This window comes from Dicentrarchus labrax, unplaced genomic scaffold (genome assembly GCF_905237075.1).
Source record: "Dicentrarchus labrax unplaced genomic scaffold, dlabrax2021, whole genome shotgun sequence".
Classification (NCBI taxonomy): Eukaryota; Metazoa; Chordata; class Actinopteri; family Moronidae; genus Dicentrarchus; species Dicentrarchus labrax.
This window is the reverse complement of record NW_026136707.1, coordinates 5422959-5439987: the sequence shown is the minus strand read 5'-3', so window position 1 is coordinate 5439987 and position 17029 is coordinate 5422959. Positions and strand designations below refer to the sequence as shown.

Sequence of the window (17029 nt, the reverse complement as noted above, 5' to 3'; positions counted from 1 at the left end):
AGTGGACTCCAAAAATAGTCGCAGTCCCTACAGACTGACCTACTGCCGGCCTGTTTTCTTTTTTTTTTTTTTAACTATTCAACAGTAAATACAGTAGTTAAACCTTAAGAATGATGCTTACACATTAAAACACCAATAACTACGATCCAACTATTCAGAAAAGGGTCCAATCTGTGTAATGAGTACTTTTACTTTCAGTTCATTATAGCTGCTAGTAGGTCCACCATTGTACTTTTACCTCAAGTAAACATGCATGACTTTAACTTGTAACAAGTGTCAGTGTTTCTACACTTTGGTTTTGGTTTCTACTTTTATTTAAGTTACAGATCTGACAACTGTGTCCATCCCTGATTAATAATGACAGAATAATGACAGAACCAGATCCCGTTTAAAGCAAGTTTTAATTAAGGCAGCAGATACACATATTCATTAGGGTATTTTAGCAGAAAACACGCTAATTTCAAAAATCTTTATAATCATCAAGTAGAGCTCAAACCTGATTCGTCAAATAAGCAATTAGTTAATCGATAGCAAAATAATTTCCAGTTAGTTTTTCAAAGCAAGACTAAACAAGCAGTTTGATGACATAATTTTGGACATTTTATAGCCCAAATATTCATTGAATAATCAAGAACATAATCAGCAGGCCTGTCCTTAGTCTAAAGCAGTTGTCCCAAACAGTATACATTAAAAAAAATCTGCACAGCTATATGGCATCCCCATGGAAGCTAAAACCAGGGATTATTATGCTTGGCGAGTGGATGGCTTCAGCACACTACTGTCTCCTTCTTGATCATGCAGTGTTCTTTTTTCAGTCCTATAAAAAAAAAACACGATCTGAGTGTCTAGTGTGCATCTGTTGAGTTAAAAATATTCAAAGTCACCTAGTAGGCGTCCTGTATTTTTTAAGTTCATATTTTAAACAACTCAATGATAATGATAAATGGGCTCATTAATGAAGTGTAATCTATTAATACAGACTGAACCTACCTGTTTTAATGGCAGTGCTAACAGGAAAGGAATAAAAAACATATTTAAAAATGTGTTGTACCATATACAACATAAAGTCAATTTTATCCTTTGAATGGCGTTGAAGATTTTACTTGGGAGTATGTATGACTTATAATCACTTTAGTGACTCATGCAGAAACCTAACTGAAGATAGTTCTGTTTCTCAATTTAACACATTGAAAGTTGTGACCAGTGACCATAATAAGTCATACTTACAATGTAGATCACCAGCGCTGCCACCACATAAAGGACTGCAAAATAAAAAGACGTAGCTGTCAAAAATCTGGCTTTGTTTAAAGTCACACAGTTTATCAATGTCAGTATCCAACTGACGTTGAGTGATTGTGTTAAATACATACCGACACTAGCAATCAATCCGTAATGGCCATGGGTGAGTGGCTGAACACCTAAAGAAGAATAAATACATTAAAATAGTACCAGGAACTCTACAAAACCTAAGCTAGGCTAGGTAATGTTCAGAACCTTTTTGTCAGAGAAGCGAGAGAGGGTAGAGAGGGGATACGGACCAGAGCCAAGGCCCGGTCGACCACAAAGCACACGGTGCAAGAATGCCAACAGACCCCCCCTCCCACCCGGTCCTCTACCAAAAGAAAGGAGAGAAAGAAGAAGAGAAAGTGAGAGAGGGAAACTCAGATGAAAAACATTTCAAAAGGCAGCAAATCAAAAATGATGAAAAATGATTTACTTGTATGTTTTATGTGCAAAGGCACAAAAAGGACAGAGCTGTAGGTGATGTGAGATGAGCATTTCCTGTGTTTTCACAGGAAATTACTACAGTATTTCCAAAAATAGTAATTTTTGTGATTTTTTTTTTTATGCACCAATGCACCAAGTCAAAGTCCTTGTATGTGTAAAAACTTACATAAACCTGATTCTGATTCTGAAATATAAATATATAATAAAAGTAATGAAATTAGTTTTTTATTTTTTTTATAGTTACATTTTCTACAGTTTTGCCAGTGGATTTTTGATCTTGCAATCTTACAAAAAGGGGGCTGCATTTCTATGCTAATGCTATTTGGGGGGCCATGGGATGGAAAAGTTTGGGACCCCTGCAGTAAATGAAGGGCAAACCTCACCTGTGCTGTCACTCATGAGCTGTTACTGCACATTATCCAGCCAGCCATCATCCCTGTTTATCTATACAGTCTAAATAGTCAGAAAACTTTCCCACACCATTCTCTGACCTAATGCACGTTTAAAGCATCATCGAATCCTCACCCAACGCAAAGTACTCCATAAACGCAGTAAGCATTGATTAAGTGTATTACAAATCAAAACATGGCCACGCATCTATAATTCAGTTCATCAATGTTTGCATCAAATTGACATTCAGTAATAGTGTCAATCACATACCAATCAATCCATTATGTGCAGGGCCACAGGTGCGCTGTACACCTGAAGAAGAATAAATGCATTAATATATCATCAGGAACTCCACAAAGCCACCTGGTTCACTTTTCACTTTTTCATGCATTGATAATTGATGATTTTAAATGGTCCAATATTCAACTTATACAAAGATAATGTGGAAACTTGAAGCCTTCAGTGCACATATACTGAGAATGGACGTTACAGTGACGTAGGAGACATCTTGTGTCCAGCAGAAAACTTTAGAAATGAACAAAATATGCATATTCATATGTTTTGGATTTTTTAAAGAGGTAAGAGTAGTGGCCTTTTCCAAGGATTTTGGAAATTATACTTTTGTTTGTGGAAGAAACACATCAGGCACACATTAATGTTCCAAGTAGACTATTTGTATGCATGTCTTAATATATATCTGGAGGGGAACTTTAAATTGTATGGGAAAAGAGCAGAGTTGCCTTTCCACAGAGAAATTGCTACATCTTTTATGGGAACAATACTAATTTTAATTAAAAAAAAAGCTCACAAGACAGGAAGCTATCTCAATCGTGGGTGGTTTTTTGAGAAACACCCTGTTATTTGATGTGTCATCTACATTCTTGTATTTCATTGTGTGCTTATGAGTTTTTGCCAAATTAAATATTAATTTAAATGCAGTAGAATCTACCCAATGTTTGAAAAACTTTCTCTTTTAATACACATTTAGCTTAGCTTTAACCTTTTTAACCAAGGAACAAGGGATTCATGTTTGATACATTCATGTAATACATACAGCCAGAAGAGATGTTTAGAATTTGTCCTCCTTTACTATCTTCCACCTCCATTTTTGTAACGTTCTCTGAGCAGATGATGGTGATGGTGGAGTGATAACGGCACACAACGCAGGTCTTAGGAGTAGGGTCAGAGATTCCACAGCATTCTGGGAGGGTTTTATTTTGGGATGTCGAAATGTTGAGATCCCCTTCGTACACAAGAGTGTCATCAGAGTCATAAATAGTCGCCAAATTTGGGCATCTCTCCTCATCCTTGCAGATAAAACACTGAACTGCGCTCAAAAAAAGAGAACAACATTTATGAGTAACATGAGGTAAATGTGTGTTCATTTAAATTTCAGAACAAGGGTACTTGAATAGTAAAAGAATATTGCTATTATATAACTTGAAATAATAAAATGACTGCAGCTTGGTTAACTACAAAATGTCTAAACTTACGCCCTTGGTCTGCTGGAGGTTGAGAACCTACGGCTGGTTTAAAAAAAATACTGTGAATTATTGGTCAAAATAGTGTTCAGAGTTCACAATAAAAGGTAATTTTTAGCTAACCTAAATAAATGAAGAAATTGCACATAATTATGTGACACTGAAATATAATCACTTTTCAGCACATACCAGGAAAGCCCCCAAGAGCAATGAGCACCATGCAACATTGAAGGTACACTGAAACACAGACCAAATTATATATAAGTTATAATAATATTTATTAAAATATAATACGTATTATTATGTAGAGGTACACTCTAAACTGGCATTGATTTCTGCATATCATAACCAATATACTGGTAATAAAATGACAATTATAGACTCACCTAATTAAATACACCAGTACAATCTTATCTTTTTTAATGTTAATTCAATTATATGTTTTAGCAACACGGTTATAATTACATGTGGTGTTGTGCAGGACTGCATTACAGTGAGAGGAGTTTATAATATTCTGCCTCCCTCATGCATTTAAATAGGAGGGGGAGAAAATGGAACAAAGTCCAGTACAATGGCACCTTTAACTATAATTTCAATAATAATAGTATAATTGTGTTTACACATTTCTGGCAAAGTAACCAAATACATTATAAACGTTGTAAAACTAGAATTTATAGCATAGCTAATAGAGTGTGTATATTACTTAAATAATATGCAGATATATATTATTACATGTTATTTTCCTAATAAACTTGAAATTTAATTACATTTCCAGTTCTTTCCAGCAGCTCTTTTCTTGCGATGCTTGACTTTGATCTTCCTTCCAGGAATCAGTGGTGGGCCTTTTGGTTCTCGTGGGTTTGCCCCGGTGTTCTTGTTAGTGTCCATGATGCAGCTTTCTCCTCCTACTAACTCTGACTGCTCCTCTGTAAGGGCTGTTCCGGGTAAAACCATAGCAGTTTCCTCTTTTGGGTGGGCTTGTGAGTTGATGACAACAACAGTGGACAATTTCTCAGCAGACACAGGGCGTGCCAGTGGGGGAGCAACAGGGAAGGCAGCATGCCGAAACACTGATGTGTGTGATTTTACCCTTCCTGACATTTCAGGGTGCTCAAAAACACGTGGCTCTGCATTAGGGATTGGTATTACAAAGCTACCTTTATCTACTACAGGCAAAGCACGTTGCACACTGTAATCGTCACTGAATTGATGCGCCATGTTGGAGGAGAGGCCGGCATCACTGTAATATGAAAAAAAATCTTCTTAGTAGAAGCAAGAGAGGTGGTGGTTCTTCCAAAGAAATACATGTGAAATGACACATTTGTGCATTCATGGAAACAAATAAAGTAAGCAGCTAATATCAAAATGATATTTGCAAGGGATTACATGACATTCAGATGACATCATCCAAAGGAAAAAATTTTTCGAAGGATAAATAAACAGAAGAGAACCATACCCGCTTTCCTGAGTGTGCAAGCTCTGGCCACCTTCAAGTTTGAAACATAAATAAACAGTTAAAACTACGAATAGCGGTTATTTTTTAACAGAACTTTTTGTTTTCAATTACCGGGAAAATACTAATCAGGCATACTGTTTGTTTACTTTATAAAATAATCATTTCCTCTAATAAAAAGTATACACTCTAATATTGAGCTTTAAAAAGAAACGTGACAGTGAAATACAACTATTATAGTAATATAATGAGATAAATCTGAAATTAGATCAAACAGAAACACAGCAACTGTCCATGGGAATGTCTGGCAAAAAGCACATGCTCCTATTTACTTCCCTATTTGTACTAGTGCAATTACAGCTTTAAAATTATAAATAAAATCATTTATTTGGTCACCGAAGTAATTAAAATCTGTAATATGATCAAAGGCTACATGAGTTTAGTCCTCAGGACGGAAAAAACCTGTCAAGTCATCCAGTTTTGACAGGCCTAATGAATGGAACATGCAGCAGGCCATTGAGCACAACAAAAAAGTTTTCATTCTGTTTAACTAAAGAGTGAAGCTTAAATTAAAGAAACTAAAGAAATGGAATATAAATGAACGGACTTACTTTCTGACCGAGGATGTAAAAAATAATCCGTTGGATGGGTCATTATTGTCAAGCTGAGCAGCAGCAGCAGCAAGAGACGTTGCTGTATGAGAAGCTGAACAGGAAATGAATTAAATATATCCTACTGCTAAAATTTATTGTAACAACATCTCCACCTGCTGGAGAGACAGCGTGTTTGTTTCTTTAATTTTAAGTTCATTTTATAAAAGATGTAATAATTTGTGATATTTTTAAATAATATAATTTTTTTGTTTTGTCTTCTTTTAATGGCCTCTAATGCATGGGATGACTGGGTTCTTACAGGTTAGAGCTTTTCATGTAACTACCATCAACAACATATGTGCAACAAACCGGAAGAAAGGGGCAAAGAGAGGCCCATTTTATACCTCAGATTAAAATGTGTCTCGGGTGATCACGTACAATACACATTCAATCATAACCTACCTACAAGCGTTTATTTGTACACATTTTTATTGTAGTTTAAACTCACATTTATCCCAGTGAATTAAACTGTTGCATGATTTACCCCAAAGTTCCTCCTTCTTCTTTTTAATCTCTTACATTTCATTTTGTTGTTTTCGTGTCTCGCAAATTAAAAAACAAACAGGAGGAGAAGGAAAAAAACAAGTGGTCATTTTAGATTTTGAGTTTGTTTCGGTTTCAGAATGACAACTTCCTGAATCAGTGTTTCCAGATCTTGTACGTCTGTAGGAAACTCCAAAGCAAGTTCCTGATCTCAGACATGGTCATAACCAGGACTTTAAAAATAAAGAGGTCAAATAACAACACTTATAAATTAAGTCACAGAAGTGCATACAAGACAAGAATATTATTGTGAAGCATTAAGATGTCAGAACAAATACAAAATGGAAAACAATCACATGCAGTGAAAACAGGAAGCAGCGAGAGGCTGGAGCCAGCAAGCTGGAGGTTGTATTTGTTCTTTTAGTGTTATTATGTTTGTTTGTATGTGTTTTGATTATTAAGCCCCTCTGTGGCGCTGTTTACTATTTGAAAATTCTAATAAAATAAAACCTTGATCAAAAAAAAGAATTATGTTTATTGCCAAGTAGGTTTTTACACCTACAAGGAATGTGTCCTGGTACAATTGGTGCACAAAAAATATACAAATACATATATACAAATATACAAATCACACAGAAAAATAAAGTATTTTCAAAATATAAATAAATAAAGATAAGGAAGATAAGAAAAGAAAACTGTGCGGAAGAGGGGGGTGCTTTAATGTAATGTATATACAGGGTGGGTATAAGAGTCAGTGTCAATTTAACTAACCTCTATATTCGGGCTGCTATGTGTTCACACTGCAGGTTTTAGCATTAAATTCTGATTTGTGGCTCAAACCTGTTTTTTTTGGTTTTCTTGTTTGGTTGTTCAAATTTCTTGTCAAATGTGGCCCATATCAGATTCCAGTGTGAACAGGTCATGGTCCTTAAGTGACTGCATGATGAACATAGATCTAGAGTTCTGATATGACTGTTCAGGTCACATTGCAACAAAATTAGACTTGAATCTGATTGGAAAAGATCAGATCTATGAGATTTCTGCTTTTCACACTGTCATGAAAAAAAGAGATCCAAGTTCACGTATGAGCAACCAAATCAGATTTGAGTCACTTGTGCTGGCAGTGTGAATGCAGGCTGTGTCATAGGTGTTGCTCCTGTATTTTCCACATGGTCATCAGAGTGGGAATACCCCCTCCCCCTCATCTTACCTTGTCCACACAGTCACATGCCCTTATGTTTATCAGGCTTTTTCCATTCTCATTGGTTCTCACAGTTTAAACTGCCTCTCTTTCCTGACCTATACAGTCAGGCTGCTGAAGCACTTAGGTGTGCCAGCTTGGCCTCCAGGCCATGGACCAGATACAAGAAGGCGTGGAAGAGGTATAAAGAGAGATAACTATGTCAACTCATGTTCAGACTTGACGCAGATGCTTTTCCTCAACAGCAAAAGGTAGGCACCTGAGAGGATTTCTGTTGAACGACACAAAATAACATAGATTTATCCACTTTTAGCTTAGTATAGAATTAAAATGACTAATAACCTTTTAATTCTTTGTTTGCTTCCTTGACTTGATCAACTAGATTGTAGCACTTCAGGAGGTTTTAATTACATTAAAAATTTCTTTATTGAACAGAAAGTATGCGCTGATGAGGCTTTCGGGTGTTTACTGGTTATTATAGTCTGTCTCAGACTGTCCTGTGTTAATATTAATCGCTGTTAGGTGACTGATTGCAGTCATATCAAATACTATGACTATTCATTCTCAAGTTGTTGACAGCTTCAACATGACAGTGTGTTTTTTTCAATGTGTTTATGTTATAAGTTGCCAACTTTGTGCTCCAGCTGATGCAAAGACCAACTATTCTACTAAGTATTCTCTTGGGACCAGTTTGTCAGCTTTTTTTTATCTTCCTGGTTTACAACACACAGCTCAAAGACTGTGAAATGCAGAATGCTGACTGGAGGTCACTCTTCTGTCAAAATCCCCAAAACAGTAAATACTTCTGTTTAGATCAGTGCATGGGAGCCATTATTTACACAACAGACTCAGTTATGGTAGATTTATATGGTTACAGAGGTCAGCAGCGTACCTATTACGTATTATTTATTAATGTTAGGTTTTTTTTTTCGCTTCAGGATTCAGGAAATCCGGGTTTCAGACTTTGTGAATCCCCACCCACACTGCATCTCTAATTTGTTTATAGATATGATTTAAATGTTAATTCCGATTCATATTAATAACATTCATTTTACTAGATGCTTCTTTCCTTTGTAACACAGGATTCCCAAGTCTTACTCATTTTCCTCGCTGACACTCCCTTCCTGAGAATACATACTTCATTTGAACATATTTGTCTTTAAGCTCTGACAGGCTGTCAACATGTTGATTCATGCTGAGAAGAAGCTTGGATGAAAAATATGTGTAGAAAAATTGTAAAATCCAACGCAGTAGCTCTGTGGTTTAGCACCAGTGTTGGTGAATGTTTGCATATATTTCCTGATTTAACTGAGACTGTTAGTGGTTAGTCTCAAATTTCAAAATAAAGTGTATTTGAGAGCTAGTAGATCCACCCTTTTGCATCCTTTATAACCGTGACCATACTAGTAGCTCCTTTCTGAATTGCTCATGCATCATGCATCATACAACTCTTAAGTATTACGTAAGGTAACAAAGAGGAAAGTCCCAAAAATACCAACATTTATGACACATAGGACACCTGCACTTCTAAACAGGAACATTGCTTGCAAAGACTTACTGACAGGACCGGATATTTACTCCACAGCTGCACAAACCACAGACTCAAAAAATGTTGAATCAACATTTCTGTTAAAACATTTCTGCTTTTTATTGTCTGATCTGAGCTTGCTTATTAAAATGGCCTGACCTTCACTCTCTGGTCATCACAACGTGGTCTAGATGGCGTATTCCACCAGCACACTTGCACAGGGCTGTTTCGGGAAGGTGTACAAGCAGAAATACAATGATACCTGGGCTGCTATAAAGAAGGTCCCCCACCAGCTCATCAATAGGAAGGACCTGGAGAGAGAGTGTGAAGTGTACAAGTGAGTACAAGTGTGTTTTTTTTTTATGTTTGCACTCTCAAAGATGGCAGAGTAGGTGATTTTTAAAAAGGAACTACTGAAAAAGGAGAAGCTGATTTCTTAAAATGCTGTAAGGTAAAACACCTAAGTTTCCAAAATGTCTGAAGAGGAAAAACAGCTGTGTAATCAATGTTTTTGTTATGGGGTGTTTTTTAGGGTGGCAGTATATGTAAATAAAGCATACTTTAAGTACCCTCTGTACATATTTTAAAATACAGTGTACAGTTATATTGTTACCACTATCAATATTGCAATTCAATTATTTCTGGTAAATCATTTTATGCAGAATCTCCTCACATAAAGAGGATCCAGATGGTTTCAAATCTTTCAGCCCAAAATGTTTTTATTTTGTTTTATTTTGTTGCTGACTTGTCATTTTCTCTTTCTCTCCATGACTTGCTACCACTGATCTGCAGCAAAGCAAATCATCCCAACATAGTGAAGCTTCTGGGCAACATAACTCTTGCAGATGGAAAATGGATAATTCCTCTAGAGTTTATCTTTGGAGAGGACTTAGAGACCACCATCTTCAAAGCATCAAAGTCTAAAATACAGGTAAAGCTATCATGACAACAGACAAAAGTCACATGATTCGAGGTAAAATTGAGGATTGTAGTACCTAGAATACAAAAAATAGCAAAACTGTATAAAGCCAGGGAACACAGTACATGATTTAAATCTAAATACAAGCTCAATTTGGCCATGATGGCAAAGCAGATCACCATGGACATTTGGGACACGTCATGTTCTTGTAGCATGCATTGGTTTAGGGTATAAATCTTATAATCTTCCTATATTGACCAAACCTCAGACTCAGAGAAATCATGATATCATCTCATGCTTAAACTGTATGACTGAAACAAATCTAAAAGGTTATATTTTGAGGTGAATGACAGAAAACTGTGTTGTTTTTGTGACTGCAGTCTGGATGTCAGTTCTAGGATTTGTTTGGACGTGCCTCACTGATTTCACATTACGCCTTGTTAACGTCAGCAAAGCAGTTTAATGCAGGCCTGAAGGAAAACTCATGAGGAAGTTGGTTTGAATATTATGCTGGTGATATTTGATGCCAGTCTGGTTAAACTTGATCTCAAATGTCTGCCTCTACAGTTGACTCAATCTAATAAAGGCACCATCATCATCGGCATGTGTGAAGGGCTGCTTCACCTCCACTCCAGAGATATTGTCCATCAGGACCTCAAGCCTGAAAACATCATGGTGAGTGGAGGCCTGCCAGTATTGTCAGTGTATTAGTCTAAAACTTAACATATATAATTATTCCATATATTGTATAGGTGTACTGGCAATGTCAGCCAGTCTATCATACCACCTCTTTCCGCCTCACGGAATCTGATGTTTTTATTTTTATTTTGGTATGGTCTTTAATTTTCTTAAATCACAGTGATCCCTTTACTGAGACAAACTAATCTTCATTGACTAAATACGGCTTTAAGTACCTGCCTTTGTTTAGGACAGTGAGCTCTGTCTTGAGATGTTACAATGATTAACAGTTCCTTGTGAGTGAAACCCTTTGATCTATTATGAGGGAGAGCCCGGGCCCTCACCTTTTGTTTAGCCTGATTGTTTCCTGTAATCCTGTATATAATTATAGCCACAAATTCACTCTACAGCTTTGTTTTGAACTTCAGTCTCCACTGTGCAGTGAATAAAGCTCATATGAACCAGCCACAAAAATTGCACCCCAAGGAATTATCTTCAACGTATATATAAAAGGCTCATTCTGTAACAAAAGCATAATGATTCTTATTTTCAGGGGATTATACACTTAAAAACTTAACTACACATAAAATACTGTATACTTCCTAAATGTTAAACACTGAACTGAACTTTTCCATCCATTGCCATCATCAGGTCAAAATTTCAATTTGTCAAATTCTTAATATCTGCACAAATTGTGACATTCCCATCAGCCTCAGCTGAGCACTAACAAATGTTTCCACACTAACACGCTAAGCTAAGATGTGGACATGATATGGTACAGCCTTAGAAGTGCTAGCATTGCTGTAGACTATATATATGAAACCTATAATCATTGGGCAGAAGTTGATGATGAATGACCACCTTGTTGTACATTATCCCACATTTAAAGCTCTGTTAATTGTTTTGTAAGACAATATTTCAAATCAACTAAATGACATTTGTCCTCCAGGTGGAGCATAACACAAATAGAGCCGTCATCATCGACCTGGGACTGGCCAAGTTCTTCAGACATGGTCTCAACTCTGCCATTGACATGGGGAACGAGGCCTACTCAGCACCCGAAGTGCTGCAGAGGACCAGCCAGCGGGACCAACGCTCAGATGTGTGGGCTATGGGTAAGATCATCGCTGAGCTTTGTGCCCGGGTCCGGCTGTACACGCCCAGCGTCTGTCCCGCCAAGATCATGGAGACCCTGAAGGATCAGCCGTACTGCCACGCTGTGTGTAGGATGGTGGAGAACAACCCTTCCCTGAGGGCCTCCATGGGTGGGGTAATCAGTGAGATACGAAGAGCCGGAGGTGCAGGCATCGTCATTGATAAACCTGTTAAAACAGAACACCTTAAACCACCTTCATCCCACATTAATGTCACAAACCGGTCTCCATCTCCAATGAACAGAGGTGCATCTCCAGTGAACAGGGATCCATCACCATTTAACAGAGATCCGTCACCAATGAACAAAGCTCCATCACCGTTTAACAGAGATCCATCACCAATGAACAGAGCTCCATCACCGTTTAACAGAGATCTGTCACCAATGAACAGAGCTCCATCACCGTTTAACAGAGATCCGTCACCCCTTAATAGGTCTCCATCACCGCTGAAATGGGAGCGTTCACCAAGACCAGAACTCAAAGGATTGCTTCCTCAAGCCAGACTGCACCACTCTCCTTCCCCTCAGAAGACAGAGGATAAAAACAAAAACCAGGCTCTGGTCCCGACAGGCGGAGCCGACCTTACCAGAGACTTCATGAAAATGAGATTGTACGAAGAGGCTGCCAAGGATATGCCCTGCAACCTGCCCACAACAGGGAGGGTGGTGGTGCGGCGCTTTGAGGAGAAAAATGGGGAGGTAGAAAAATGGGAGCAGAAGGAGGTGGTGACACGTGATGGGAAGATAGTCAAGTATGATGATGTCAAGTTTAATAGCAAGTAGTAGTAGAATGAGAGTTTTGTCTCCTCAAAACGGACTGCATGTGCTGGTTAAACTGGTTAGTTCAGGGTCCACTTTTGGTATCTTCTTAGGAGAAAATAAAATGTATTTCCATTGAACTAAGGAGTAAACTGAGATTCAGCTACAGTAGGCACCTATTTCTACAGATAAAATGGACTTAACAACAACCTTTTACAATCTTTCCGGCTGGAAGTTTTAAGCTTTAATAAGAAGATATCTTGAAAAGGTTTTGGTTGTGCTGTAATATGATATTCAAGCATGTAAGCAATTGGATTGATCTTCCCCATAAACTTAAGTAGCAATGACTTCATGAGCTTCTTCTATAATAAAATTATTACTATTAGAGAAAAAATTAATCACCAACTGCCATCAACAGTTATCAGTGGCTCTCCAAGTTCAGGGACTTCTGTCAATGTAAACTTAGATGTATATTTAGACTGTTTTTCTGCTATCGATCTTCATCAGTTAACTTCAATCATTTCTTCATCGAAGCCATCAACCTGTCTGTTAGACCCGATCCCAACTAGGCTGCTTAAAGAAGTTGTTCCCTTAATTGGCACTTCTTTACTGGATATGATTAATCTTTCTTTATTATCAGGATATGTACCACAGTCCTTTAAAGTAGCTGTAATTAAACCCCCTTCTTAAAAAGTCTACTCTTGACCCAGGGGTTTTAGCCAACTATAGACCGATTTCTAACCTCCCGTTCCTCTCTAAGATTCTGGAGAAAGTAGTCGCCAAAGAGTTGTGTGACTTTCTACATAACAATAGTTTATTTGAGGATTTTCAGTCAGGATTTAGAGTTCATCATAGCACAGAGACAGCTCTGGTTAAAGTTAATAATGACCTTCTGACTGCTTCTGACAATGGACTTGTCTCTGTACTTGTATTATTAGATCTTAGTGCTGCATTTGACACCATTGACCATGATATTCTTTTACAGAGACTTGAGCATCAAATTGGCATTAAAGGAACTGCCCTAACCTGGTTTAAGTCATACTTATCAGATCGTACTCAGTTTGTACATGTTAACGATGAATCCTCCATAAATACTAAAGTTAGTCATGGAGTTCCACAAGGTTCTGTACTTGGACCAATACTATTTACTTTATATATGCTCCCTTTAGGCAACATTATTAGGAATCACTCCATTAACTTTCACTGTTATGCAGATGATACGCAGTTATATCTATCAATCAAACCCAATGAAATTAATCAATTATCTAAATTACAAACATGTCTTAAGGACATAAAATCCTGGATGACCTGCAATTTTCTGATGTTAAACTCAGAAAAAACCGAAATTCTTGTTCTTGGCCCCAAAAACCTTAGAGACTCATTGTCTAAAGATATAGTCACTCTAGATGGCATTAACTTGGCCTCTAGCACCACTGTCAGGAATCTTGGAGTTCTCTTTGATCAGGATTTGTCATTTAACTCCCACATAAAGCAGACCTCTAGGACTGCCTTCTTTCATTTACGTAATATTAGAAAAATTAGACACATACTATCACAGACAGATGCAGAAAAACTAATCCATGCATTTGTTACTTCAAGGCTGGATTACTGCAACTCTTTATTATCAGGTTGCCCCAATAAGTCCATTAAAACGCTCCAATTAATTCAGAACGCTGCAGCACGAGTACTGACAGGAACTAGAAAAAGAGATCACATCTCTCCTGTACTAGCTACTCTGCATTGGCTCCCTATAAAATGTAGAATTGAATTTAAAATACTCCTCCTCACCTATAAAGCTCTTCATGGTCAGGCCCCTTCATATCTTAAAGAGCTCATAGTACCCTATTACCCCACTAGAACACTACGTTCTCTGAATGCTGGGCTACTTGTGGTTCCTATAGTCTCTAAAAAGTAGAACAGGAGCCAGAGCCTTCAGTTACCAAGCTCCTCTCCTGTGGAACCGGCTTCCAGTTGTGGTTCGGGAGGCAGACACCCTCACCACTTTCAAGAGTAGGCTTAAGACATTCCTCTTTGATAAAGCTTATAGTTAGGGCTGGATCAGGTGAGTCCTGAACCATCCCTTAGTTATGCTGCTATAGGCCTAGACTATCGGGGGATTTCCCATGGTGCACTGAGCTACTCTCTTCCTCTCTCTTTCTGCACTCATTCATGTCCCTTTAATGCATGTTACTAACTCCACTTCTTCCCCGGAGTTCTTGTGCTTTCTCGTCTCGCAGGTTCTCATGGATCCTGGTGGAGCCTCCTGCCATGGTCCTGCTTGACTGCCATTGCCAATACTGTTGTTGCTGTGCACCTGTCTGTCTGTCTGTCGCTCTCTCTCTCTCTCTCTCTCTCTCTCTCTCTCTCTCTCTCACCCCAACTGGTCGAGACAGACGACCACCCACCTAGAGCCGGAGGATCTGTCCTAGGTTTCTGCCTTTTAACAGGCAGTTTTTCCTTGCCCTTGTCGCCAAGTGCTTGCTCATGGTGGTACTGTTGGGTCTCTGTAATTAATGTTAAAGAGTTCGGTCTAGACCTGCTCTATTTGAAAAGTGTCCTGAGATAACTTCTGTTATGAATTGGCGCTATACAAATAAAATTGAATTGAAAAATTGAATTGAATTCTAATTTTCTTGCCACAAAAAAAATATCTGTAGGCATTAACAGCCATCAGTGAATGTTTTTCAGCATTTGAATGTATAAGACTGTGAACATGGCTCATACATTATGTCTTTGTGTGTATTAACACATTCTAAAATATCTTTTGCACATTTTTTTAGAGGACTTATAACTCTTGAAAACATCATGCAGGTCCAACCAAATTAATCAAGTCACAATCTACACTTCGGTTCAGTCATGGCGTTGAATAACGGCCTGAAAAGGGTTTTTGCAGAACATTAGGATGTCATGGTGAAGTTGACCTTTGACCTTTTGGATATAAAATGTCAACACTTCATCAGTTCATCCTATTAGACATTTGTGTGAAAATCTTAATCTTAATCATAATGTGCATATGAATTCTTGAATTATGGCCAAAAACATGTTTTTTGTTGTTCCTGAGATATCACCTTCCTGAGAATGGGACATCTGTGCGTAAGGACAACCCAAAAACCTAATGCCTAATGCCTCTTACTTTAACCATTATTTATTATCAAAATTGTTGCAAATATAATCAATGAATTAATTCAATTAATGGTTTTAGCTCTGGGTGCAGAATTCTTAGGTCCGCCAGTATTTAGAGCTCAGACACACGAAACAAGAAGCACTGTTTTTATTTTACAGACCCTTTTAAGAACCAGAAGAGCTTGTTTTACAGTCAATGTGTTTGTTAAACACTGCTGCAGTAATGAACTGTATGTACCCCGACCACCATGTAGTAATCTTAAAACAACACAGCTGACAGCACTGAACTCTACTCACTGTGCTTGGTGTGTCTTATTGTAACTTTTTTTCCTTGTTCTTACTGTTGGTGTTTGTTACACTAAAGTGTGTTACATTTCAGATGTTGAATCCTCCTACAAATGAGTGACTTAAGGATAAAAAGCAGCAGCTGTTAAGTATCAGAAGTGACTTGTGATCTGTGGATCTGGAGCCTTCTATCTCTAAGCCACAAATTACAAGGAAGTGGGATGTGTGGTTTCCTCTGCAGGGTTGAGGAGTAATGTCTCTGGGTTGTTTAAAACCACCTCCTGGTACTTCTGTAACATGTGCTTGGTCTTCTGTAAGAAGATCCTGAAGAATACTCCAGAGCCAGGTTGTGACAAGGCACAGCTGCTTTGTATCGGTGATGGGTAATATCATCGCTGAGCTTCTCATTGGATACAGATGTACACTAACCCTTCTCACACACAGGACATTCTTAGGCGAAATGTTTTCTGTGATGTGGTCAGTTGGATGTTGGAGGGCAGTCCAGAACCACGGGCAAATATTGCACAGGTAATTAGTGTAATAAGAGCAGCAGGGAGAGGCCCAGCTGAGTGCCACACAATGTCCGAACCCAAAGCAATGGTGCCTTCCCAATGCATTTGAGTCTTGAACCTGCCTCCAAATTTTTCTGTGCCAGATAATTTACCCCTGACAGCACTGTCAAGAGTAATTACGTTAAATTTGGCCATAAGAGGAAATCAGCTTCAACCACACGGGATGAATTGTGAATCAGGAATGGCAGATTTGATTTGATTTTTGGTGGACAAATATAAAACCTGATAGGGCACCAAATCATTAGCTAATGTTCCTGTTAGAAGTTGAAAAGTTAATGGCTTAAATATGTGCATTCCCCTTTAAGCATCATGTTCTGTGATTGGCTCTGTATGTTTTCTGTAACCCAGATCAAAGTCATTACCTTGGAGCAGTGGTTCCCAACCTAGGGATCGGGTAAATTGTTAATGGCCAAGCACCAGGAACAAGAAAACACTGAATGTCCAAAAAAAGTCTTTCATCTATATGATTGTTAAAAAAAAAGAAAAAAATCTGCTCAAAATTCACCCAAATCACTCGTTTTACACAATTTTTTTACAGTAAAAGAGTTCACTGATTGGGTTCATATATAATATGTCACATAATCAGGGGTCATCAGTTTACTAAATGATAGAAATGGATGAAT

At 37.9% G+C, this 17029-nt stretch overlaps 2 protein-coding genes across 3 annotated transcripts; one reads left to right on the top strand and one right to left on the bottom strand.

The window, feature by feature from the left end:
- Window positions 1-382: 382 nt before the first annotated feature.
- LOC127366413 (uncharacterized) lies at window positions 383-5756 on the bottom strand. Of its 2 annotated transcripts, XM_051405263.1 has the most exons (11): window positions 5664-5756; window positions 5056-5086; window positions 4367-4839; window positions 3789-3836; window positions 3612-3644; window positions 3173-3445; window positions 2389-2430; window positions 1371-1418; window positions 1228-1262; window positions 991-1007; window positions 383-817 (listed from the first exon to the last, which is right to left on the bottom strand). In XM_051405263.1, the coding sequence occupies exons 1-10, from the start codon at window positions 5704-5706 to the stop codon at window positions 996-998; spliced, it is 1038 nt and encodes a 345-aa protein (XP_051261223.1). In that variant the 5' UTR covers window positions 5707-5756; the 3' UTR covers window positions 383-817; window positions 991-995. The 2 variants fall into 2 exon arrangements, with proteins under 2 accessions (XP_051261223.1, XP_051261224.1); XM_051405264.1 differs by lacking the exon at window positions 991-1007 and having other exon boundaries at window positions 5664-5753.
- Window positions 5757-7479: 1723 nt separating this feature from the next.
- zmp:0000000881 (probable serine/threonine-protein kinase kinX) lies at window positions 7480-16943 on the top strand. Its single transcript, XM_051405260.1, has 5 exons — window positions 7480-7640; window positions 9109-9254; window positions 9710-9848; window positions 10404-10511; window positions 11464-16943. Exons 1-5 carry the CDS (start codon window positions 7599-7601, stop codon window positions 12448-12450), a joined length of 1422 nt encoding a protein of 473 aa, XP_051261220.1. The 5' UTR covers window positions 7480-7598; the 3' UTR covers window positions 12451-16943.
- The last annotated feature ends 86 nt before the right edge of the window (window positions 16944-17029 follow it).

Bases quoted from the DNA above. Each gene is read 5' to 3' on its own strand.
- zmp:0000000881 (XM_051405260.1), top strand. From the start codon at position 7,599: ATGTTCAGACTTGACGCAGATGCTTTTCCTCAACAGCAAAAG. The intron at 9,255-9,709 runs GTGAGTACAAGT...ACTGATCTGCAG, and splicing joins AGAGAGTGTGAAGTGTACAA to CAAAGCAAATCATCCCAACA. The intron at 9,849-10,403 runs GTAAAGCTATCA...CTGCCTCTACAG, and splicing joins CATCAAAGTCTAAAATACAG to TTGACTCAATCTAATAAAGG.
- LOC127366413 (XM_051405263.1), bottom strand. From the start codon at position 5,706: ATGACCCATCCAACGGATTATTTTTTACATCCTCGGTCAGAAA. The intron at 4,840-5,055 runs GTATGGTTCTCT...TTCATATTACAG, and splicing joins TTGCACACTCAGGAAAGCGG to TGATGCCGGCCTCTCCTCCA. The intron at 3,645-3,788 runs GTATGTGCTGAA...TTTTTAAACCAG, and splicing joins TGCTCTTGGGGGCTTTCCTG to CCGTAGGTTCTCAACCTCCA.